The 24733-nt window shown below is 57.1% G+C and overlaps 1 protein-coding gene across 12 annotated transcripts in view; it reads left to right on the top strand.

Moving 5' to 3' along the window:
* The window catches only part of HDAC4 (histone deacetylase 4), a 372535-nt gene that overhangs the window by 297765 nt on the left and 50037 nt on the right, over positions 1-24733 (top strand). For 9 of the 12 annotated variants that reach the window (XM_078328916.1, XM_035306239.3, XM_078328922.1 and 6 more), the window contains 4 exons: positions 9230-9484; positions 12440-12626; positions 16526-16659; positions 23792-23912. In XM_078328916.1, coding sequence (XP_078185042.1) covers positions 9230-9484; positions 12440-12626; positions 16526-16659; positions 23792-23912 — 697 coding nt within the window. The remainder of the gene's footprint in view (positions 1-9229; positions 9485-12439; positions 12627-16525; positions 16660-23791; positions 23913-24733) is intronic. The other 3 variants (XM_078328918.1, XM_078328920.1, XM_078328915.1) reach the window with 1 other exon arrangement.

Here is a 24733-nt window from a genome sequence, read left to right as displayed (position 1 = left end):
CCGGGCTCCTGAGTGGCTGTGCGCCGTGTGCTTTAGCCCCAGTCTTCAGCACTGGCCTCTTTCTGACCTTGAGCTAGGGCAGGAGGCAGAAAGAGGGAACTGGAGTGGCCCATGCTCTGGCCCGTGGCACAGAGCTAGCAGGGGCATGGGTGGGGTGATGCTACTGAGAGCCTGGGCTCAGGAACTGTTCGCCTGCGGTGGGATGCGCAGGGCCAGAGCCCAGTTGGACCACGTCCTGCCCCTGGGGCCTCAGTGCCCGCAAATGGAATCATCTGCTTGGGCAACACTTGTTTCTCGGGTTTCCTAAGGCCATTTACTAATCATGTCTTTAAATAAACCAGCAACCCACAGTGCCCGTCTTCTAGGCATCCAGCCCATGCAGCCTGTCTAAGTGTGAGCAGAGTGTACAGGGCCCGGGGGCGGGGGTGGTTGGAGTTGTACAGGTGCAGAACTGCAGCGGGAAGCTGAAGGGACACCGTCAGAGGTGGTGCTGGGCCCTGGCCAGTCCACAGAGGTCGACCTAACCCACAGACATCTTGAAAGGCACTCAGATAAGTCCATTTTCAGGAGGAGGTAGTAGGAAAGGTTAGTGCTGTGATGCTGGATAATAGGAAACTGAAGTTCATCAAATGCTGGCATGTGAAATAGAGCATCTTTAAGATACAAGATGAATGAGCTGCTATGAAAATAGTCCAGCATTTCCTCAAAAGGTTGGACACAGCCACCACGGGGCCCCACAGCTCTGCTGCCAGAGATGAAAGCACGCATCTACACAAAAAGGCAGGCAGGCCTTCACAGCGACCTGGGGCCCTGTATTGGGCCGTTCTCACCCCACTGTAGAGAAACACCTCAGACTGTGTGATTCATAAGAAAAGAGCTCCCATTGGCTCCTGGTTCCGCAGGCCGTAGATGAAGCTTGGTGCTGGCGTCTGCTTCTGGGGGGACCTCAAGGAGACTCTCAATCATGGTGCGGGAGGGGAGCCGGGTACATGACTTGGCAAGAGCAGGAGTGAGGGATGGGGAGGGGCCACACACTTCCCACTGACCACACCTCACAGAACCCACTCACTACAGTGAGGACAGCACCAGGGATGACATTCAAGCATTCATGGCATGTCCACCCCCACAATGCAGCCACCTCCCACCAGGCCCTATCTCCAGTATTGGGGGTTAAATTCAGCAGGGGCTGTGGACGGGGACACAGATCCAAACCGTATCAGTCCTGATAGCTCTGACAGTCATGATAGCCACGTCAGTCGTGATAGCCACATCAAGGGAGCAGCCCAGGCATCCCTCTGTGATGCATAGCGGCAGGTCGGTACACTGGAATGTCATTCGGCCTTAAAGCAGAATGACACCAGCCTGCTGCAGCACGGGTCAGCCTTGAAAGCAGGGGGCCAGGTACCAGAGGCCGCACATGGCATGATTTCGTGCCAGCAAAACATCCAGAAAAGACAGACCCACAGAGGCAGAATGCAGATTTGGGGTGCTGCAGGCAGATGGGGAGCCTTGCCAGGGAAGCAGCATCTCTTTTTAGGGATGATGAGATTCTTCCAAAATCAGGCTGTGGTGTTGGCTGCGCACTTCTGTAAATATACTCAAAACAACAAATGCTGTCATTTACAAGTGTGAATCGGATGGTACGTGAATGACCTCCCAGCAAAGCTGTGCGAGGAAGAGAGGTGAGTCGACAGGAGGGGAGCATCTGGGGTGGCTTCCAGGAGACGTCGAGAAGCCTCTGGCAGGTTCGGAGACAGAATCATTTCTCTGTTTGTTGTCTCTCTGGTGAAAGTGCCCCCCACACCCCGACTCTAATCTGCCCGTTACTCCCTGGGTTTCAGGACCTGTCCTGGGTGTCTGCCTGTCCAGAGGGTCATGGTCTTCTGTGGTTTCCCTGAGGGTGAAAACTCGGGGTTAGGACTGGGAAGGAGACAGACTTTGGTGGCACAGGTGGATGGGAGCTGGAAGGGGAAGTACCAGGATCCCCAGCAAGGGCAGAGGCAACGCTGTGGGAGAAAGCCCTCCACCCCCACACTGCCGCCTCCTCCAGCAGCCCTGGACTCCTGGCACCATCAGTCCCTCCCACCTACCTGGTCCCAATTTCCTTCTCTCAAGCCCCACAGTTCCAGTCCAGAAGAGAGGTTGGCTCAGCCCTCGAATTGGTAAAGCTTTGATTGCGTGGTGTCCAGTCCTGTGGGACTGACTCAGAGAAGGCCCCTGGGAGATGCCAGCTGGCTGTGGCCCACGTGCATCTGAGTGTCTGAATCATCGCAGGGCTGTAGGCTCAGGATGGAGGAGACGGGCCCCTTGGGGCCACAGCTGGCCCTGCTGCCCACTAGGCGCCACAGAATAGGCTCACCACTCCCACCCCATGTGCCCCCCAACCTCCAGGCCCTCCTCACGAGACAGCAGGGAGCGAATCAGAAATGGGTGGGCCGCCCAGCAAATCCCCTCATTGGGCCGGGAAGGCACAGGCTGTGGGTGTGGCGGGCACCTGCCAGGCGTTTTCACTCCCAGGTATCAAAAGCACTTTCACATCCATCTTGCTAATGCCAGCTTGGGTTTGTTAGTTTTATTATGTCATTGAGTGATGGGTAGGAGGTTTGAGGAAGGCGGGAACACTATTCACATGCATTACATTCTTGAATGGTGTAGAAACTGGGTACTCTCACTGGAGTTTGTTCTGCCATTGATTCACAGTAGCGAGTGACAGTTGATTGAAACGTTTAGACAGCGTTTTCCAGGGACGCCCAGGATCTTACCCAGCGCTGCCTGGCACTGATGTCCCTGCCCTTCCTCTTGGAGGATGGCAGTCCTAGGGGGCTCATTCCCTGAGGGCCTCGGCCCAGCTCCGGCAGCTGTGAGCCCTCCTGTCCCACGGAGCTGCTCTCCGCCCCTCCTTCAGCCTGTACCTCGGAGGGCAGTTGCTTTGGAGACGTCACTCTGAGAAACAGAAACAGAAATGGCCTGCTCCTAGCCGTGATGTCCCCACAGCCATATGCAGCCACTCTAGCTTTCCCGAGGCTCCAGCTGGCAGAGCTGCCCCATCTGGCTGAGAAAACTCCAGCAGGCAGACAGCATCGGCCCCGAGCCGGCTCTGCCCTCCTCTCCCCGGCCTGTGGTCGGGATGATGGCGAGTGTTCTCCAACTTCGTCAGCCTCTATTGCCTGTGCCCCTGCCTTGTACGCAGTGGTGTTTAATAATGGTTAGCGGCATAAAGGAACTTTCTGGAGAAAGCATGCCATCGAGGGTAGGTGGAGCATGGAACTCTGCAGGCGAAACTGGCCCACCGTGTTGGCTGGCCGCACCCAGGCCCGGCCTCAGTCACGGCTGGTTTGCGTGCAGTGGATGGTATGTGTCCAGGTGGAATAACTCGCTTTCTGCAAAAAGAGGGCAACGGAAGGCGTCCTCCACCCGTGCAGCAGGAAGCCTTGTGCTCAAGGTGGTTCTTACAGCGGTTTCTCAACTCCGCACAAGAACCCGCCTCCTGCAAGCGGAGGGCTGCATTCCCGGGACTTGGCTGTGCTTCGCGTTAGCCTGACATCCTCAGTGTCGAATATGAAAACGTGGACTCGTGTTTTGGGTGGTCTAATTATGAGTGTGTCCAGTCGTTTTAAAATACTGGCGGTTTACCAGCTCGGTTTTGGCCCTGAACTCCAGTCTGACTTTTTAAAAATGTAAATATTCCAAATATGGAGGTGCATTTGTTCTTCCTGAATTGCTGAAAGGGGATCCCGGTGTTCCCAAGGCCTTCGGGCTACACAGAGCTGCTTCAGTTGTTTGCCTGCACCCCAGGCCAGCTCTGCGGGCGTCCCCAGCCCACAGCCCAGCCAGTGAGACTCGGCGCTGAATGTGCAGGAGAGAAAGAAAGGCAGCCTTTGTTTCAGCTGTAGCCCAGGGAGGTGACCCACTCAGTGCCAGGGCAGGGGGCCTGGGCTGCATCACAGAAGGCTCTGATGCAGTGCTGCTGCTGAGGTGACGTCCTCCTCAGGCGCTGCCTGAGAGTCCTCGCCCGAGTCCCATGGTGTGGAGACAGTCCCTCCTCCCGGCCGAGGGGTATCTAGCAGTGGTGGACACTTCAGAGGCTTTGTCCTCGTGGAAGGGAGAGGAAAGACCGGGGGATGTTGTCACTAAAGGACACTGAAGTGATGCAGCTCTGGGCAGCACGTGCCATCCGCAGGCAGCCAGAGCAGGGTCATCCAGGAGCCCTTGCAACGATGGGGAGGTCTGGTGACACACTGCACAGTAGATGTGGCTGCCAAAAGCCTCCGGCGGGCGGGTTATGGGGCCACCTGAGCCCTGGAACAGCCCCCGGAGAGAGGCTGACCCCGCCACCTCTGCAGCCATTCATCTTTGCATAGGAGAAGGACATTGGGGATTTCCTGACGATGTTCTTCAAGTTTTTCTTTAGGCTTGAAATTTAAAACTGGGCACGATGGCTCACACCTGTAATCCCAGCCCTTTGAGAGGCCAAGGTGGGTGGATCGCCTGAGCTCCAGAGTTTGAGACCAGCCGGTGCAACATGGTGAAGTGCAACATGGTGAAATCCCGTCTCTACAAAAATACAAGTTAGCCAGGCAAGGTGGTGCTTCCTTGTAGTCTCAGCTACTCAGGAGGCTGACATGGGAGGATTGCCCGAGCCCTGGAGATAGAGGTTGCAGTGAGCCAAGATTGCATGACTGCACTCCAGCCTGGGCAGCAGAGCAGGACCCTGTCTCAAAAAAGAGAAATGTAAAGGCAAGCGTCAGAAGTCTTGGAGCTTCTCTCTCCACTGAGCCCTCCCTGGGCCACCTCCTTTAAAAAGCAAACAGACCCTTTTCCTCCGTCAGCTTAGATTCTGTCACAGCTTGGCTTCCTGGGGGTGGCTGTTTATTGCAGGAACCCCCTTCCCTCTGCCCTCAGCTGCTTGTCCCCGCCCCACCCTGGAGAGGGGACCTGCTTCTGTGCCCCCCCACGGGCCTGCTGCCCTCCAGTACTTTACCCACTTTACAATGGCCCCTCGGTGCCAAAGACAGCCAGGCACCATTTCTGCTCACTGCTGGGATGGGGCAGCCCCACAGGGTCCCATCTAAGGTCCTAGTTTTCTTCCCTCACCCTCCCTCCATTTCCCTCCCCTCAGTCCATTTCCCTCTCCTGCCCCCCCCATTTATCTCCCTCACCCCTCTCCCATTTCCCTTCCCCACCCCTCCCTCTCCTCTTGTCCTTTCCTGGCATGGCACCCACTCTTCTGCTGGTCCTCTGGTCTCCTCTCCTTGTCTGTGTGTGTCTGTGCCTATGTGTATTTGTCTCTTTGTGTATGTATATGTATATGCATGTCTATGTGTGTGTGTCTGTGTGTGCCTCTACGTGTGTGTGTCTGTGTGCCTCTACATGTGTATCTGTGTATGTGTGTATCTGTGTGTGTGTGCCTCTACATGTATCTGTGTGTGTGTATATGTGTGTGTATATCTGTGTGTATCTGTGTGTGTCTACGTGTGTGTATCTCTGTATCTGTGTGTGTATCTGTGTGTGTGTCTCTGTGTATGTATATGTATATGCATGTCTACGTGTGTGTATCTGTGTGTGTATCTGTATGTGTGTCTCTGTGTATGTTTATGTATATGCATGTCTACGTGTGTGTATCTGTGTGTGTGTATCTGTGTGTGTATCTGTGTGTATCTCTGTGTATCTGTGTGTGTGTATCTGTGTGTGTGTATCTGTGTCTGTGTGTGTGTATCTGTGTGTGTGTGTGTGTGTCTCTCTGTGCATGAGCCTCCGTAGCCTCCCGACCCTCCAGCTCTGGTCTCTGAGGCCTCAGCCCTGCTGCCTTTGGCTCCCCAGCTCTGCATGGCGACTCTGTGCTCCCAGCTTTGACTTTGCCCATCTGCTTACTGCTCCAGTCCTGATCTGTCTCCCAGATCCCAGACTTGAATCTGCACTTTCTTACTGGATTTCCCTGATGCTGGGATTCAGCTTCTCTGAGCCGCCCCCTACCCCACCTCCCTGTCCTGGGGCCAGCACCTCCTCTGTGACAGCCCTTCTCTGGGGCTTGACTGGGAGTCCTGGTGTCTCCTGCTCGCTCTCCGGTCCATGGGTGGCCCCCACTGCCACTCAACCCAGCCTCTGCCCAGCCCTGCCCAGCCCTGCTGCCTGTGTGGGATTGCTTCTCTCCAGGCATTCCCCTGCCCTCGCACTGACTCATTAGCACCTTCCTGTGGCGCAGGCAGGACCATGCACCCCTTGGAGAAACCAGCAACCTCTCCTGTGCATCCACTGGGGAGCAAAGCCCTTCAGCCCATTCCACACGGGGATGGATGGATTGCACATCCGCAGACCCCTTGATGTGGGGCTTTGGGATTGTGGGAGGGTTATTTCACAGTCTGCAGAGGACGCAGTTCAGTTTGTGCTTTCTTCTGAGAAGCTCCTCGTGCGTCCTTCCTAGTCTCTCCAGCCCCTGCCTCCTCTCCTGAGCTTGTTTTGCCATTTACCACATCCCTCTCTCCCCTTATGCTCTCAGCTCTGGCCTTTGCTCTGCTCACGTCCGTCCTTCTGGCTCCCAGACATGATGGGACAGCTCCACTGCCCAAAGCCGAGGAGCTGTCCTGGCCACCCTGTCTTCCCTCTGCATATACACTTTGCCCCTGGGCCTAAAGCTGCTTCCTTTTTGGTGTCGCAGAATACGGAAACCTGTCCTTTCTCCCATGCCACAGCCAGACATGGGGCCCGCCTCCCCCTTTCACCCTCTGGCTGGTCTCCCCGAAGCAGGACATGTGTCCAGAACATGTACCTGCTTGTCTTTGGCCCAGAGCACCCTTGCCCAGCCCCACCTCGTCTCTGGCAGCCTGCGTCCCTGCTCTCTCGCCTGGTACGCTGCAGCCCTGCCAGCTCCTCACAGCTCCCAGAGAGCACTGATGTCAGCCTTGCACCCCCTTCCACCTTGCCCCACTCCCTGCATGTCCCTTGCATTTGCCCATCCTTTTAGCAAATGTGTGATGAGTAATTACTGTGCCCTATGGATGAGTCTGAAGTGGTCCCTGCCCTCATGGGAACTGCAGACTGTAGGAAAGATGGCTGCATGAATGGCAACCACAGGAAAACCAGAGGACTGTGACGGGGCTGGAGGAGGGCACAGTGCCCCGTCAGGAAGGTCAGCCGCCTTTCCTGGAAAAGGTGGCATGCATGGGAGGCCCCTCCCAGTGGCCAGAGGCTGGAGTAGGAAGGGAAGCCGCAGGCTGGAGGCGAGCATGGCACGATGGGTGCAGAGCCAGCAGCGCGGTGGGGAGCAGGGTGGCAGGGAGGGAGGGAGGCTGCAAGGCAGTATGGCCAGATGATAGAGGGGCTTTTCAGCAGAGGCAGGATGGCAGAAAAGCACGTGGGAGACTGTCAGCAGGGAAATGACCAGATCTAGCTGGCTCATTTGAAAGTATGCCCTCACTGCCACGTGCAGAAGATTGTTCATGCTGGAGGGGGCGCCTCCCGAGGGCCATGCTATCACCCAGGCAGGAGAGGCCAGGCAGGGCCAAAGCAGGAAAGACAGGAGGTCAAGGCTGAAGGGAAGCAGCACCGTCCAAAGGCGTTTCTCATGAACAGTGCACGGGCGTGCCTGGCAGATGGGCGTGGTGAGCAGTGCACGGGCGCCTGGCAGATGGGCATGGTGAGCAGTGCACGGGCAGCACCTGGCAGATGGGCATGGTGAGCAGTGCAGGGGCACACCTGGCAGATGGGTGTGGTGAGCAGTGCACGGGCAGCACCTGGCAGATGGGCATGGTGAGCAGTGCAGGGGCAGCACCTGGCAGATGGGCATGGTGAGCAGTGCACGGGCAGCACCTGGCAGATGGGCATGGTGAGCAGTGCAGGGGCAGCACCTGGCAGATGAGCGTGGTGAGCAGTGCACGGGCAGCACCTGGCAGATGGGCATGGTGAGCAGTGCAGGGGCAGCACCTGGCAGATGAGCGTGGTGAGCAGTGCACGGGCAGCACCTGGCAGATGGGCGTGGTGAGCAGTGCAGGGGCGCACCTGGCAGATGGGCGTGGTGAGCATTGCAGGGGCGCACCTGGCAGATGGGTGTGGTGAGCAGTGCAGGGGCGCACCTGGCAGATGGGTGTGGTGAGCAGTGCAGGGGCGTGGCAGCTCATAGTGTGACTCAACAGGCTCAATTGTTAAAGAGATTCAGTTGCCGAGAATGTGTCCTACAGGAGGGAGAGGCTTGGAAGAAGCTGCCCGGAGTTCGGCATTGGGCCCACTGTGCTGTGTCTCTTGGGCACTCCGGGCTAAGCTGGGGTGTCTGTCAGGCCATCAGGTCTGGAGGTGAAGAGCGAGTGCAGGCCCGCACCACCTTTGGGAGTCACTGATGCTTGGAATCCAGAATGGGGAAATGAGCTGAGGAGCAAGCCCAGGGCAACCCAAGACTGAGGAGCAGGAGAGGAGCACCAACACTTGTTCCCTGCTTGAGAGGGCAGGGAGGGAGACCAAGAAGCCACTGTGGGATCCAACAGGACGAGACATCAGGGAGCATGTAGGGAGTCCACAGCGGGGAGGATGCCGAGGTCCCTGGGGCCCCATTGCTGGGCAGGTCATGGAGCACCCGTGGAATCCTGCAGGAAGGGAGGTCATGGTGTCCCCGGGATTTAGCAGGGGAGGAGGTTGTGGAGCATCCCCAGGATCCTGCAGGAGGGGAGCTCATGGCACGTCAATGGGATCACACAAGGAGGGGGGTCCTGGAGCGTCCATGGGATCTGGCAGGAGGGAGGTCCTGGCACATGGGTGGGGCCCTGCAGGATGGGGGTCATGGCGTGGGTGGTGAGCATTGTGGATGTGGATGTCTTCTGCTGGGTGGTGAGCTGTTTCTCTTAGCAGCCGCAGCTGTGAGGTCAGCACTGGCCTCTCCCTATTCACAGTCAGGCTCCCCTCTGCAGACTCATTTGAGTGCAGCTTCTTTCTGTGTCTCTGTGCCTGACGCAAAAGAGGTGCTTAGTAAACCCCAAATGCCCAGAAACCTCCTTCCCTGGGCCAGGTCAGCTTGACCCCGGCCTGGGGTCCTGCTAGGCCTGATTTTCTCAACACCATGGATAGCGCCCGAATGTCTGCTGTGTGGGGAGATGAAGGCACCTGCTGGCCTGGGGCAGGGCAGTGAGGTGCCCTGAGTCCTTCGTTGTCTGTCCCAAGAGTGGGGTTTGCAGCACACCTTCTCCTGTCTGATGAGCTCAGAGACCCGGCTCTCCGTGCTTCATGTGTCACCTCTGCCTTGCAGATCATCCCCAAGCCAAGCGAGCCAGCCCGGCAGCCGGAGAGCCACCCCGAGGAGACGGAGGAGGAACTCCGTGAGCACCAGGCTCTGCTGGACGAGCCCTACCTGGACCGGCTGCCGGGGAAGGAGGCGCACCCACAGGGCGGTGTGCAGGTGAAGCAGGAGCCCATTGAGAGCGACGATGAAGAGGCGGAGCCCCCGCAGGAGGTGGAGCCAGGCCAGCGCCAGCCCAGTGAGCAGGAGCTACTCTTCAGACAGGTGACCGCAGGCGGGGAGTGTGACCGCAGACGGGGAGCGTGCCCGCAGGCCAGCACGCAAAGCCACCCATGCTCCCCAGGTGGCATCTTCTGTATGCTGATCACAGGGCTGCGGGGTCCTTCCACTGTCGCTGTCCAGTGGCTCGCCTGTCTTGTCCTGGCCCAAGAGTGGGAGCAGGAGAGGAGCACCAACCCTTGTTGGGAGGTTGATGTGGCTTCTGTCTGGTCCCAGGAGACGAGACCTTTGCCCACTGAGGGAGGTGACATCACTGCTTTCTAGCCATGCAGCCCCAGAGAATGGGTTTCCTTCCTGTCTGTAGGTGTAAATGAACACAGAATCCACGTGTTAAGAGATAGAGGAAGTGAAGGAAATAGATGTATTAATTGATCAGAAAGGCAGACAGGGTCTGATCAGAAGCCAAGACATTTCGTGGTGCAGAAGTGCTAACGAGCAGCCCTACAGATCCAGACAGATGGGTACAGTTGTGGTACCCAGAGCCAGTAAGGCTTCAGGGCACTGACACGGAGGAACCAAACTCACAGGAGACCGATGAAGAAGGCCAGTGAGTGATTGGTTAATTTCCAGGGAAACATAAAACTTCCAAGTCAACAGAAATACCTAGGGCGTTTGGGCAGCCAGCCAGAGCCCTGTATCTGCAGCCACAGTGTCCTCAGGAAGGTGGCTTCCCCCTATAGGCGGGAAGTGAGCCTGGGGAGCCACAGCTGTAGGTTTGATCTGTCCTCCAGCAGCAGAGCTGTGGCTTCAGCTGCAGGAGCCACTGGCTTTTCCTTCCCTTCTCGCTGGACTCCACGATGGCCATGGCACTGGGCACCTCCCCTGCTTCCTGCCTGCCAGCTGTGTGGCCTGACGCTGCCTCCACCCCCGGCGGCATCTTGGAAGCCAGGAACAGGGCTCCCAGCAGTAAACCATTTCCTTGAATTCTCAGCTACACTTCTTAAATGCTTGCTACTGAATGAAATCTGTGTGGGGACTTAAATCTGCAGCACCTGGACCGGAGTCCACCACAGTGGTCTCCGGAGGCTTCCGGGTCAGAAGCCCGTCTCTACCCAGCTTCCCAGAGGCTGGCATTGGGTGCTATCTCTCCTTCTCATTCAGGGGGTGGCTGCTCTCTAATTTCTGGGGCTGCTTCATTAGCACCCCAGGCACTAAACACGACAGAGCGCAGCAGAACTAACACTTGGTGAAGACAGACAGACAGCCCGGCCTCCCTGGCACACATGGCGCTTCCCGGTGGACTCCTGTCCACAGGTCCTGTTTGACGGCCCAGCATGGGGGCTTCTTCCTGTGGTCAGGTCGCGGTGAAGGAAGCGGGTCTCTCACTGGGACTGAAATTCCGTGTGTTGTTGTTATGCTGAGAAGAAACTGGAACTATTTACATTAGTAATTTTTAGGGCTCGCTTCTCATAGATCAGCATTTACTTTGAAAAAAGAGGTTTGTTATATTCGAAGCATGAGACGATTATTAGAAACACTTATTTTCTGTGTTCTCCAGTGAGTAATAGGCAGACCTCCGTATCAGGGAAATGTGGTAGTACTTGGAGCAACTTTCCGCATTCAGGGAGACGGGGCATCTTCCAGTCAGTGTGCCAGGAGAATCGTTTATCAGCTGCATGGAGCTGCAGTAATCCCAGCTGAACTCGGTCAGCGGAAGCCTGGGGGCCTGTGGGTGCCGGCTCCAGCTCCTCCTGCTGTTTCGGGGCTGCCCTTTGCTCTACTCCTGGCTCTGATTCCTAAAGGCAGGACAGATCGGAGCCTCGCCAGACAGCTCTGGCTTCCCCCAGTGCTGGTGGCACAGGGCTGGGCTCTGCCTCTCACACAGGAGCTGGCATGTGGGTACTTGGTTTTCCACATTCACAGGATTTGTTCATCAAAACTAAGACAGGATTGGGGCAGAGCTCCCAGCAAGGAGGCTCCCGGCTTCCTTTGTGCTTTGGCCTGGGTGGCAGGTGGCTGGCTGTGCCCTCCCTCGGCTGCTGCCTGGGGAGAGGCTGGGCAGCTGTGGCCTTATCTCTGCCTTGCTCCCTCCTCTCCACTCTGCCTCATATGGGGATATGCACCTCAGCCTGTCCCCAGCATCCCTTGAGGTGTCCCATGCCTCTGGCTGAGAGCCCCCCTGCACACACACACACAGAGCCCCAGCCCCGTTCCACCTCTCCAGAGAGGCGCGTCCCCACCAGCAGGCCTGCTCCTGGCCCCAAAGGCCCTGGGTGCCTGGAAGCTGATGGGCTGTTTCTGCTTTTAGCCTGCACGCCGTGTGTGTGGGATGTGAGACCAGGGAGGGGGGCGGCTGGGGATGAGGCCGAGTTAGCTCTCCCAAGTCTGAGTCTGTGGTGTGCTTTCTCGCCCGAGTTTGGCATGCAGATTCAGTGCCCTTGGTCAAAAATAAGACCCACAAACCCAACAAGGGGGCGGGGCTTCGTGCCCACCCGCTGTATGTGTGTGGTGTAGCAGAGTGGGCACTCTGGTCCCCACATCTGCATGGCCTTCACGTATCCCCCAGGCTGCCACCCCCGCAAGAGCCTCTCCACGCCTGCCGTGCCCTTGCTGCTGGGCCTGCTCCCCTGCACCTGGTCCAGGTTGCTCCTGGCTCAGCACCTCCTTAGAGAAGCCCTCCTTAATACCCCAAACTGAGCCAGGCCTCGCTGGAACCCCCTGGCTCAGCCTGTGTTACACTGTTAATGAAGCCTGTGGCACATCCCTCGTGGACGGCCCACCTTCCCTAGAGGGAGCTATGTGCTGGGCAGCAGAGCCCGTGCTGGCATTGTTCTTGGGTCGGAGCCCACTCGGGCTTCAGGGCACTCACAGGGAAGGCCTCTCCATGCAGCCGGCCTCGCGGCATCCTCGTGGCCTGTGTACGTCCTGTGCATGGATGGGAGATGCAAGAGAAGGGCGCCCTCGCCCTGCAGCCGCCATCATGGCCGTTTCTCCCCACAGCAAGCTCTCCTGCTGGAGCAGCAACGGATCCACCAGCTGAGGAACTACCAGGCGTCCATGGAGGCTGCCGGCATCCCCGTGTCCTTCGGCAGCCACCGGCCTCTGTCCCGGGCACAGTCCTCACCGGCATCCGCCACCTTCCCCGTGTCTGTCCAGGAGCCCCCTGCCAAACCGAGGTTCACGACAGGTAACATGTGGCCTTCGCGCAGCCTGAGGCTACGACGCAGGCCACCGTGGGCACAGCCTGGGGGGCTGCTCCAGGCCCAGCTCTGCAGAGACTGAGGGGCTGGGTGGGCACTGCCGCGGGGCCCAAGGGCCACACTGGGTGATGGGGACCATGCAGTCCAGTCCCGGACGCCCTCCCCACCACACACTCAGTTCAGTTACTCTGGGGGCCTGTCACGAGCTCACTTGCCCACCTTCCCTGTCCCAGAGACCCGTGGTCTCCTCCAAGAACAGTCCCTAGCCCATGCCCATGGGGCTGTGAGGGCAGGCAGCTTCTGGTCCAGCGTGATAGGAATCAGGAGCCTGCGCCTCTGCACTTACGCTCTCACACTTTGCCACGTCCACAGTGTTGGCTCTGAGGCTCCAGTGACTTAGGGCTATGAGTGGCTGGTGGGCGGCCATGATTATTCAAGAGCAGAGCCAGGAGCCCTGGGACACACTGTGGGAGCCACGTGCCCTCTGTGTCTGTGCCACCTTCATGCCATCTTCTCCCTGGAGAGGCCATCTGCCAGCCAGGGTCTCTGGTTTTCCCTGCACGGTACCTCACCAGAAGTCAGGAGGCGAGTGAGGTGTCCACACCGCTGAGGAGGCAGGAGGGGCTGGGCCCTGGATGCGTCTGCCCAGAGCTGCCCAGAACCAGGGAGGAGGCTGCCGTCCTGGGTGCCCCGCCGCCCAGCCACCCCTGCAGGGGAGAGGAGGGCAGGAGGCTGGCTTCCAGCAGGGCTTGCCTCTGAGACAAGCAGGGAGGGAGGAGAGCGCTGCATACTACTTTGATCTAATATTGTTTGTTAACGATGTGCTGAGAAAAGTTATGTAAATACAGCAATGCCGTCACCCTTCAGATAATCTCCTCCGGTGGCTTAGCTTCTGCACTCTTAGCCTGCACTACCCTGTTGCATTTTTACAAGAAGTTCCATCCCGTGGTACTATTATGCAAGTGCCCACAGAATTCCTCAAGTGCAGGGGACTGACTCCTGTTAGCCTGACTCACAAGAGACTGACTTAGGAAGTATGGAAACAAATAGCACCAAGTGTATCCTCTAACTGAGCCCCAAGGTTCTCCTTTCAGGTCGTAGAAGGATGCTGTTCACATTCAGAGAAATATTTCCATAGTAGTTATTATCCAGCAAGGAAAATGCTGCTTCTCAGAAAGAAAACCGTGGACGTCACAGGAGCAGCCGGGGACCCTCTCCACAGGTCCTGGGCAGCTGCCGGCAGTAAATGTGCTTTTGAACGAACACAGCTCAGGCAAGGGGACCCCTGTCACTGCCACCGAGGCGGGAATTCTCCCACGACGCTGCGCCCGCTGTGATTGGTCGCAGGACACTTGCAGACCGTCCCACTTGGTGTCCTTTCTTAGTTTGTCTTCGTTCTTTTTTAAAGAATTTATAGAACAATACACATTAATTGTAAAATGAACACCGTAAAACAAACGTGATGCAAACTCACAGAAAACACCGTCTGCCGTGATCCCACTCCCCGTGCGGCAGGTCGTGTTCGCTCTGATCTTCCGGATCGACTTCTGTGCGTGGCCAGATGGACCGTCCCAGAAACGTCATTTACCTCACAGACACGGGCTCTGTTGTGTCTGAGGCTTCCTGTTAGTACCTCACACTCCAGCCGTCTTCCTCTATCCATGCACAGCGACACAGCATGTTCCTCAGCCACGTGGTCTCCTGGCTGGCTCTGCCGTCCTCAGCCGCGTGGACCTTGCTGCTTCTCCATCTCTCTGCACTCCACCTTCTCTGTCTGTACAGGCAGTAATGGGGGTGCTCAGTAAATATTAGCACACGTGATCTTGTCATGATGATTCCACTGAAGGACAGTCCCCATTCCTCATAGGCATGAGCACGTGGTTGTTTACGCACACACATGTCTATTTCACAGGAGTACACACTGTTTCACGGGACACATCTATTTCATGGGGGCACACACGTCTGTGTTTCATGGGACACGTATTTCATGGGGACACACGTCTGTTTCACAGGACACATCTATTTCATGGGGCACACGTCTGTGTTTCACAGGACACATCTATTTCATGGGGGCACGTCTGTGTTTCACGGGACACATGTATTTCATGGGGGCACACACGTCTAATGGCACACATCTGTTTCATGGGACACATCTATTTCATGGGGGCACATGTCTGTTTCACAGGACATGTATTTCATGGGGTCACACATCTGTTTCATGGGACACATCTATTTCATGGGGGCACACACATCTGTGTTTCACGGGACACATGTATTTCATGGGGGCACACATCTATTTAAAGGGGGCACACGTCTGTGTTTCATGGGACACATCTGTTTCATGGGGGCATACACATCTGTGTTTCACAGGACACACCCATCTATTTGATGGCACACACGTCTGCTTCACGGGGCAGTGTCTGTCATTGCCTGTGTGTGTATGTTGCCATTGCAGACTCCCCCTGCCCCCACACGGAGTACAGATTGCGAGTCCTGTGTTCATTGAGTCCCGTAAGCCTGCACTACCCTGTTGCATTTTTACAAGAAGTTCCATCCCGTGGTACTATTATGCAAGTGCCCACAGAATTCCTCAAGTGCAGGGGACTGACTCCTGTTAGCCTGACTCACAAGAGACTGACTTAGGAAGTATGGAAACAAATAGCACCAAGTGTATCCTCTAACTGAGCCCCGTAAGCACTGGGCCACGTTGAATCTCAGCTCCTTGGGCTGCAGCTGCTGCCTCTGTTCCCAGTACCAGGAGCACAGGTGGGGAGGGTGGCATCCTGAGTCAGCAAGCTGAAGCACTGGAGGGGATTCGTCTGGGCAGCCTGCCCAGGCTCTGCACCATGAGCCCTGCCCTTCTCAGCCCGGATGAGCCCACGTTAGCTCAGGTGTTCTGGCAAGTGGCCTGCCAGCTGAAGGCATCTGTTTACCCAGCCTGGCCTTCCTTTTGTTAAGTCCTGGAAGACCAGACATATCCCAGCGGGGCCTTGGGGCAGCCCTCCTGCCATATGTCACCAGGCCTGAGGCCTGCTGAAGAGGGGCCATGGAAGAGCTGTGCCCTGGAGGTTCCCCTGCCCTTCCCTCCCATCTCTAGCCTCTGCAGACAGGCCAGGCACACCCCCTTCACGGCGGTCCCGTGTGTGCTGACTGGGCCATGGTGGATCCCACTTGGGTTCAGGTCTGTCGCCCTTCCCCCTGCAGAGCCCCAGGCTGCCAGCCCAATTGGTTCTGGGGCCCCCACCAAGGGCCTCTTCTGTGGCCACTGTGCCCTGGGGGCCGGTTCGTGCTGTGGTGAGCACACAGCTCGCCTCTGTTCACAATCAGATATTAAGTAGACCCGTGGATGCGTGTTTCGTGTGTGCTCTCTAGTACACATGTCAGGTCGCTCTGGAAGTTTCTAAAGGCAGGGCCCAAGTCTGCTGTTTCTTTGGAATCTCAAGTACCTTGGACAGTTCTCAGTCCAGCAGAACTGGAATTAGAGGTTTGTCTGGGACCAGGTAGACTTTGAGGACAGGGCTCTAGAGTCGCCCCTTCTAGAAGTCAGCACCGGCCTCCCCAGCACAAGTGTCATGTGGAACTCACACCCCTGCAAGTTCCAGCCATCCAGGGCCTTCTCTTCACCATTCTCTCCTCAACCTGCTGCAGCAGGGCAGCTGTGCGTGTCCCTGCCTGGGCCTTGGGCACTACTGTGAGCGCGGGTGACAGGCAGGCCCTCCTGCCCACCTGGGCTCTGCATTGGCCAATTGAGGGGTCTTGGCAAATGTGGGCATTTTTCTAAAGGACTGTCCCAGCCTCCGTCCCCTTCTAGGGAAGTGGTGGTTCTGCCGGCGAGTGGTCGCATGCCCCTGGGCATATTCTGATCTTGGCCCTCTGCTCCACCCAGGCCTTGTGTACGACACGCTGATGCTGAAGCACCAGTGCACCTGCGGGAGCAGCAGCAGCCACCCTGAGCACGCCGGGAGGATCCAGAGCATCTGGTCCCGCCTACAGGAGACCGGCCTCCGAGGCAAATGCGAGGTGACGCCAGCGGGGCGGCTGGGCACCACGAGGGCGTCGCTGGGCTGTGCAGGCCTGGGGCGGCTGGGCACCACGAGGGCATCAGCTGTGCAGGCCTGGGGCGGCTGGGCACCACGAGGGCGTCGGTTGGGCTGTGCAGGCCTGGGGCAGCTGGGCACCACGAGGGCGTCGGCTGTGCAGGCCTGGGGCGGCTGGGCACCACAAGGGCGTCGGCTGTGCAGACCTGGGGCGGCTGGGCACCACGAGGGTGTCGGTTGGGCTGTGCAGACCTGGGGCGGCTGGGCACCACGAGGGCGTCGGTTGGGCTGTGCAGGCCTGGGGCGGCTGGGCACCACAAGGGCGTCGGCTGTGCAGACCTGGGGCGGCTGGGCACCACGAGGGCATCAACTGTGCAGGCCTGGGGCGGCTGGGCACCACGAGGGCGTCGGTTGGGCTGTGCAGGCCCGGGGCGGCTGGGCACCACGAGGGCATCGGCTGTGCAGGCCTGGGGCGGCTGGGCACCACGAGGGTGTCGGCTGTGCAGGCCTGGGGCGGCTGGGCACCACGAGGGCATCGGCTGTGCAGGCCTGGGGGAAGGGCCATGAGCATCTTCACTGTCTGCAGCTTGGGCAGCCTAGGGCTGACTCTCCAGAGTCCTGTGCCCTCCCTGCAGGAAGCCGCCGCCTCTGTCTGTGCCCTTTTCTGACCTTTCCCTCCCACCTCCCACCTCCCACCTAGCAGGCTCTTCTCGAGGTCCAGGGCTGTGGCTCTCTGCCTCTGGGTCACTTCCCCGAGGAAGCCAGTTCCTGCCACGCTCCTCCTGGGCTGCCAGGAAGGGACCGTGGGAAGATGTGATTACATCTCAGATCAGGCCTGCTGGCTTTTGTTAAAATCTCGAAAAGCTTCTTTGAGAACATAGGGAGACCTCAGGCCCTTGGGACCGTCCTCAGAGTTAAGGTGCTGGCAAGGCAGTGGGTGGTGGCGGGAGCAGAGCTGCAGGTGGGCCCTGGCCTGGTTTCCATTCAGCTCCCTTACGTGGCTCAGTCACTCGAGGAAGTCTCAGGGATGCAGCAGCTCTGGCTGGGCCTCGGTTTCCCTGGCTGCCAGCTGACGGCCGCACTTGTTCTCATACAAGGAGGGGCTGAGCCCTGTCTGCTGATAGGAGCGAGAGCCCCGCCCAAACCTGGCTGTGGTGGACTCCCAGGCCCCAGGGGACAGAAGGGATCAGCCAAGTAGCGCTTGGGGCTGGGGCAGGAGCCTCACTTGGGTGAGGCTGTCCTGCTCTTCACCCCGGAGGCAGTTGTCACAAGGGATCTTGGGCTTCCCAGGGGGAGGAGGGTGAGGCAGAAGGGACTTCCTTCTGGAAGCTGGTGGCCTTGGAGAAACTTTGGTTTCCCTGTTTGTAGAGAGGGGCTGGCCACACAGGGTTGCACAATGGCCCACCCACACCGGGACCTCTCCCCACACCAGGCATCTGGCCACCCTCAGAGAGCTCCCAGAGTGGGCAGGAACCACCTCTCCAACAAGCTCAGGGCCCAAGTGGCCAGAGAGCTGGCATGGTGTGGCCTTGCTGTAGGGGCACAGAGCACCTCAGGGCGCCTGGCTTAGTTCCTGCAGGGTTCCACTCTGCAGGTCTGCCTGTCCCTCCATTAGAAACTGGCATCTTTGGGGGCTTGAGTCAGTCCATGGCTCATCTTAGCTCTCATTTCCTTTGCCAGTTTTATTGGTGACACGTGATTTTCAGTGGGGAGGGCTCCAAGTCAGGCCCAGGACCTTCCCCTGCAGCGCCCTCTGGGAGGAGGGAGGTGGGGGGGGGGAGGGGAGTCGCAGCACAGGCTCTTGGCACCTGCTGCAGGAAGCCAGTCGGAATGGCCGTGCCACTGGAGGGCAGCATTGCACAGCGGACACTGGCTGTGGGAAAGCCCTCCTTCCCCACCTCCATTCCCTCCACAGGACCCGCAGCCATCCTGCCCCCACTTCCAGGGGCTGCCTGAGGCTTCCTGAGACCCCACAGCTCCGCGACCTGCTTCCTTGTCCCTCCCCTACATGTGCCTCCACCCGCAGGGGCATCCACTGAGGCCAGGGCATTGGGAGAAGGTCTGTCAGCCAGAAAAGCGAAAGCAAGCAAGGGAGGAGTGAGAAAAGACCCTGGGAGAAACAGCCACTCATCCGCCGGCCCTTGGCACCATGGTGGAGCAAGGAGAGGCTGTGGGTGGAGGTACCAGCCACAACTGGGCCAAGGGCTAACAGAGGGTCCCCAGGGGTCTGGGCTGTGGGACAAGCCCGAGACTGGCAGGATCTGAGGGAAAGAAGAGCTGGGGAATCAGGTGGCTGGGAGACAGCCACGGAGGCCACAGAGGCCACGGAGGCCAGGCCCCCTGGACAATAGCCCCTTGCTCCCACAGGTAGGGTAGCTCCACATTGCAGGTAGCCTCCAGGCTCAGAGCGAGCAATGCGCTCACTCAGCCCAGGAGGCACAAGGTCACCTTCCATGCAGGCCTGCCAGGGGACACTGGCCTCCTGAGATGGCTGAGCAAAGGGGCCGTGGGTAGGGGTCACAGATTGTTAGAGTGGGTACCTGATAAGAGAAGATGAGGTAGACAGGGCTGTGACTTCCTGAGTCTGCAGACCACATGGAGGCCACAGCAAGACTGAAGCCCAGGCCTGAGGGTGGGACCTCGCGGTCAGCAGCCTCCCTCTCGGTGGGCGATGGCCTGGAGACCCCTCGAGCTGCTGTTTTGGCTTTGTGTAGAGAGGAAGAGCGGGAGTGAGATAGGAGATCTTTTCTGCAAGCTTGGGACCCTGTTGATGCTGGCAGTCTGGGCCAGCAAGAGGTGGCCCCAGGTCTAGCTGTCTTGCTCCATGCCTCACTCCAGAGCAGCCGGGCAAGCCTTGGGAAGCTGCCTCACACATTCTGAGCAGGTGCAGGTCCTCTGAGAACAGCCACGTGCCTTATGGGCCCCGCCCTCCTGCAGAGGCTTCCTGGCAGCCAGAGCAGCTCCTGAGCAAATCACATGCCCAGCTGGGTTTCTCCTGACTCCAGGCACGGTGTCCAGGAAGGATAGGAGAAGGGGGTGGACTGCAGGTCAGATGCCGCAGAGACCAGGACCACAACTGGGGTTTGCAGCCCACCCCAAACCTGTGTTTGCTGTACGCAGCAGACTTCTAATGTCTTATGCTAGGAATTGAAGGGTGACAGAAATGAGGTCAGCCTCCCAACAAAGCAGGAAGGGGTCACCATCATTCGGTCGCTCTGGAAGCCTCTCAAGTGCCCGTGTGCCGTCTGAGCCATCACAGTGTCACAGAGCTTTTGGTGGTTCGGTCCTGTGTCTTTTCTGTCTGTTTCACGAGTTTGTAAGGACGGGGATTTTCCACTTCTCTTCTCTGCCGTCTGAGCCATCACAGTGTCACGGAGCTTTTGGTGGTTCGGTCCTGTGTCTTTTCTGTCTGTTTCACGAGTTTGTAAGGACGGGGATTTTCTACTTCTCTTCTCTGCCGTCTGAGCCATCACAGTGTCACGGAGCTTTTGGTGGTTCGGTCCTGCGTCTTTTCTGTCTGTTTCACGTGTTTGTAGGGACAGGGATTTTCTACTTCTCTTCTCTGCCGTCTGAGCCATCACAGTGTCACGGAGCTTTTGGTGGTTCGGTCCTGCGTCTTTTCTGTCTGTTTCACGTGTTTGTAGGGACAGGGATTTTCTACTTCTCTTCTCTGCCGTCTGAGCCATCACAGTGTCACGGAGCTTTTGGTGGTTCGGTCCTGTGTCTTTTCTGTCTGTTTCACGAGTTTGTAAGGACGGGGATTTTCTACTTCTCTTCTCTGCCGTCTGAGCCATCACAGTGTCACGGAGCTTTTGGTGGTTCGGTCCTGTGTCTTTTCTGTCTGTTTCACGAGTTTGTAAGGACGGGGATTTTCTACTTCTCTTCTCTGCCGTCTGAGCCATCACAGTGTCACGGAGCTTTTGGTGGTTCGGTCCTGCGTCTTTTCTGTCTGTTTCACGTGTTTGTAGGGACAGGGATTTTCTACTTCTCTTCTCTGCCGTCTGAGCCATCACAGTGTCACGGAGCTTTTGGTGGTTCGGTCCTGCGTCTTTTCTGTCTGTTTCACGTGTTTGTAGGGACAGGGATTTTCTACTTCTCTTCTCTGCCGTCTGAGCCATCACAGTGTCACGGAGCTTTTGGTGGTTCGGTCCTGTGTCTTTTCTGTCTGTTTCACGTGTTTGTAGGGACAGGGATTTTCTACTTCTCTTCTCTGCCGTCTGAGCCATCACAGTGTCACGGAGCTTTTGGTGGTTCGGTCCTGTGTCTTTTCTGTCTGTTTCACGAGTTTGTAAGGACGGGGATTTTCTACTTCTCTTCTCTGCCGTCTGAGCCATCACAGTGTCACGGAGCTTTTGGTGGTTCGGTCCTGCGTCTTTTCTGTCTGTTTCACGTGTTTGTAGGGACAGGGATTTTCTACTTCTCTTCTCTGCCGTCTGAGCCATCACAGTGTCACGGAGCTTTTGGTGGTTCGGTCCTGCGTCTTTTCTGTCTGTTTCACGTGTTTGTAGGGACAGGGATTTTCTACTTCTCTTCTCTGCCATCTGAGCCATCACAGTGTCACGGAGCTTTTGGTGGTTCGGTCCTGCGTCTTTTCTGTCTGTTTCACGTGTTTGTAGGGACAGGGATTTTCTACTTCTCTTCTCTGCCGTCTGAGCCATCACAGTGTCACGGAGCTTTTGGTGGTTCGGTCCTGCGTCTTTTCTGTCTGTTTCACGTGTTTGTAGGGACGGGGATTTTCTACTTCTCTTCTCTGCCGTCTGAGCCATCACAGTGTCACGGAGCTTTTGGTGGTTCGGTCCTGTGTCTTTTCTGTCTGTTTCACGTGTTTGTAGGGACGGGGATTTTTTACTTCTCTTCTCTGCCGTCTGAGCCATCACAGTGTCACGGAGCTTTTGGTGGTTCGGTCCTGTGTCTTTTCTGTCTGTTTCACGTGTTTGTAGGGACGGGGATTTTCTACTTCTCTTCTCTGCCGTCTGAGCCATCACAGTGTCACGGAGCTTTTGGTGGTTCGGTCCTGTGTCTTTTCTGTCTGTTTCATGTGTTTGTAGGGACGGGGATTTTCTACTTCTCTTCTCTGCCGTCTGAGCCATCACAGTGTCACGGAGCTTGTGGTGGTTCGGTCCTGTGTCTTTTCTGTCTGTTTCATGTGTTTGTAGGGACGGGGATTTTTTAATTCTCTTCTTTGTCTTATTCCAACGTTGACTTTAATTTGTGACTTGAATTTGTGGTCTAACGTCAAGTCTCTCTTGATGCAATTCCAGCTCTTATCTAGTGGGTGACTTCTGAGTGGGGAGGACACATGGCTGCCGGGGCCCTACCATTCTTTAACCTCAAGTCCACCCTGCATGACCTGCCTCTTGGCACCCTAGGGCACGACCAGTGGTCCCCTTCAGGGGCCTTCCCGAGCGTGGGCTGCCCAGGCCCATCTGTCCAGATGGAACTCTGTCCTGGCCACAGCTACCTGTGGCTGTACAGACAGCGGGGCTTCCGGAAATCATTAGAAATGAGAAGCCCTAGCCGGGTGCAGTGGCTCATGCCTATAATCCCAGCACTTTGGGAGGCTGAGGTGGGCAGATCACCTGAGGTCAGGAGTTCAAGATCAGCCTGGTCAACATGACAAAACTCCATGTCTGCTAAAAATACAAAAATTATCCAGGCATGGTAAGGGTTGCCTGTAATCCCAGCTACTCGGAAGGCTGAGACAGAAGAATACCTTGAACCCAGGAGGTGGAGGTTGCAGTGAGCTGAGATAGCGCCATTGCACTCCAGCCTGAGCAACAAGAGTGAAAACCTTTGAAACTCCATCTCAAAGAAAAAAAGAAAAAAATATCAGAGCCCCCAGCAGCTGCCCAGGGCCCCAGCTGACCCCTAGCTAGGGAGTACGTCCCTCCCGCCTGGCTTCCCAGGGACACTTGGCTTATGTCCCCAAAGTGGAAGCAGCACTAGGCTTAGGTGTTTGGGACCATGGAGCTGTCTCTGCTCTCAGAAGGTAGCATCACATCTTTCCTTTTTAAACCAGGGACCTTCATCGAGAAAGCCTAGTCCTGTGGAACTGTTACTCATGAGAAGGGACCCCCTCCCAGAGCAGACCTCCCCTGTCCGGGGCACCTGCCCTCTGGGAGCCACACCCCTGTGGGCAGGGGCTGAGCTCTCCTGGCTCCACCCCTTCCTTCTGCACCCTGCATGGACAGGACCCACAGGTGCAGTGCATCCTGCAGGAGGGCCGTGTCCTAGGGCTCTGGTGGCCTGAGAGCAGCCCCAGGTACTGGGCCGACACAGAGCCCAGAGTTTTGCCCGCCACAGGTCTCACACACAGGGTGGACACCGAGGCCTGTGGGAGGTTGGTGGATGCTGGGGCCGGGCTGCGGTCAGGAGGGAGAGAGTAGATCCTGCTCCTGCCTGTGGGGAGCAGGTGACAACCACCACTAGAGCTACCTGACTGGTATGTGACTTATCATGTGGCGGCCTAACCCTCTGACAGCCATTTCCATGTGAAATGTTAACTCAAATCTCATGTCCGAAGCCATCATCCCTTTGAAAGATTAAACAAATGTAGCTCAACTGAAAAACAGAAATTTTTCCTGTGAATTTCTGGAGAAAACCTGAATTAGCCCAGGTTTCTCAATCTGAGGAATTCCCAAACCACAGAGAAACGCAGCTGGACGCCAGCTAGCCATCAGGGCAGATGCCAGACCCCGGCGGCTCGTGGCCCCCAGGGCGGTCCGAGAGACTCCGGGAGCTGGGCTAGGGTTTCCCTTGAGCGTGAGGGAAGCGCGGCAGCTCACCTACATTTTAAGACCAGACCCTGGCAGTTGGAAAGCAAAGTAATAATTTGATGCCAAGTCATTTGTGCGACAGTGAAGGGTAAGGCGTTGAAGGCTGGAATTATCTTTTAAAATGTTTTTTCAAAGCTGTAATTAAGTGTAAGCCCTCTGAAATATTTCTTAAATATTTAAAAATATCGCGTTGGGTGATTCTGCAGTAACCAGATAACATGCTTGTTTGTGTTTCAAATGACGTTTCCTTTTGGGCGATGGGTTCCTGGGAGTTTCTGTCTGTGGAAGCAGAAACAGCTTCCACAGAACGTGTGAGTGTCCTCTCACCTGTCCCTGCAGTGCATCCGCGGACGCAAGGCCACCCTGGAGGAGCTGCAGACCGTGCACTCGGAAGCCCACACCCTCCTGTATGGCACGAACCCCCTCAACCGGCAGAAACTGGACAGTAAGAAACTTCTAGGTATTGGCGGCCCTTCCTTTCCTCCCGTATTGGGTTTGAAGTCCCCGAGGTTGTGTGTCCAGCTCGACCCCTGTGTCTGGGGTGCCTGTGGGTGTCGCCTGCCAGGTTATAAGGTAAAGGTCTGAAAGGGAACCCTTCACCCTCCATTCACAAGCCATGGGTGATGCATGTGCCAGGTAGCACATGTGTTTGTGTAGAAACTGGGCGGAGAGCTCCTGGTTTAGAAGAATCTTGAATCACAGGGTTTACTCAAGAGGCTAATGAGGGGTACTCCCAACGCACTGCCCACCCGGGGCCTGCAGTTGTGTTTTGAGCTCCACTTTCAGGCCTATCAGGGCAAGACCAAGAGGAGGCCTAGGGGTGTCCACCGCTTAGGGGTGAAAGGCTGTTTTGTCTTGGCTCTGACTGGAAGCACCTTGCATGGATGATAGAGAGGAATTTTAGCCTCATGGAGAGAACTTTCTGACAGGCATCCTCTGCCTGGGGAGCTGGTGAGAGGCTTCACACAGGGATCTCCAGCAGAGGCAGGTGAACTCCCAGCCAGCTCTGCAGAGCTCTCAGGGCTCCCAGGACACAGAACACAGACCCGGGGATGGGAGGTCCCAGGATGCAGAGCACAGACCCGGGGATGGGAGGTCCCAGGACACAGAACACAGACCCGGGGATGGGAGGTCCCAGGACACAGAGCACAGACCCGGGGATGGGAGGTCCCAGAACACAGACCCGGGGATGGGAGGTCCCAGGACACAGAACACAGACCCGGGGATGGGAGGTCCCAGGACATAGAACACAGACCCGGGGATGGGAGGTCCCAGGATGCA

Source organism: Callithrix jacchus, chromosome 6, assembly GCF_049354715.1.
Source record: "Callithrix jacchus isolate 240 chromosome 6, calJac240_pri, whole genome shotgun sequence".
NCBI classification, from domain to species: Eukaryota; Metazoa; Chordata; class Mammalia; order Primates; family Cebidae; genus Callithrix; species Callithrix jacchus.
Note: the sequence above shows the minus strand (reverse complement) of the source record. Positions and strands in the feature narration are given on the sequence as shown.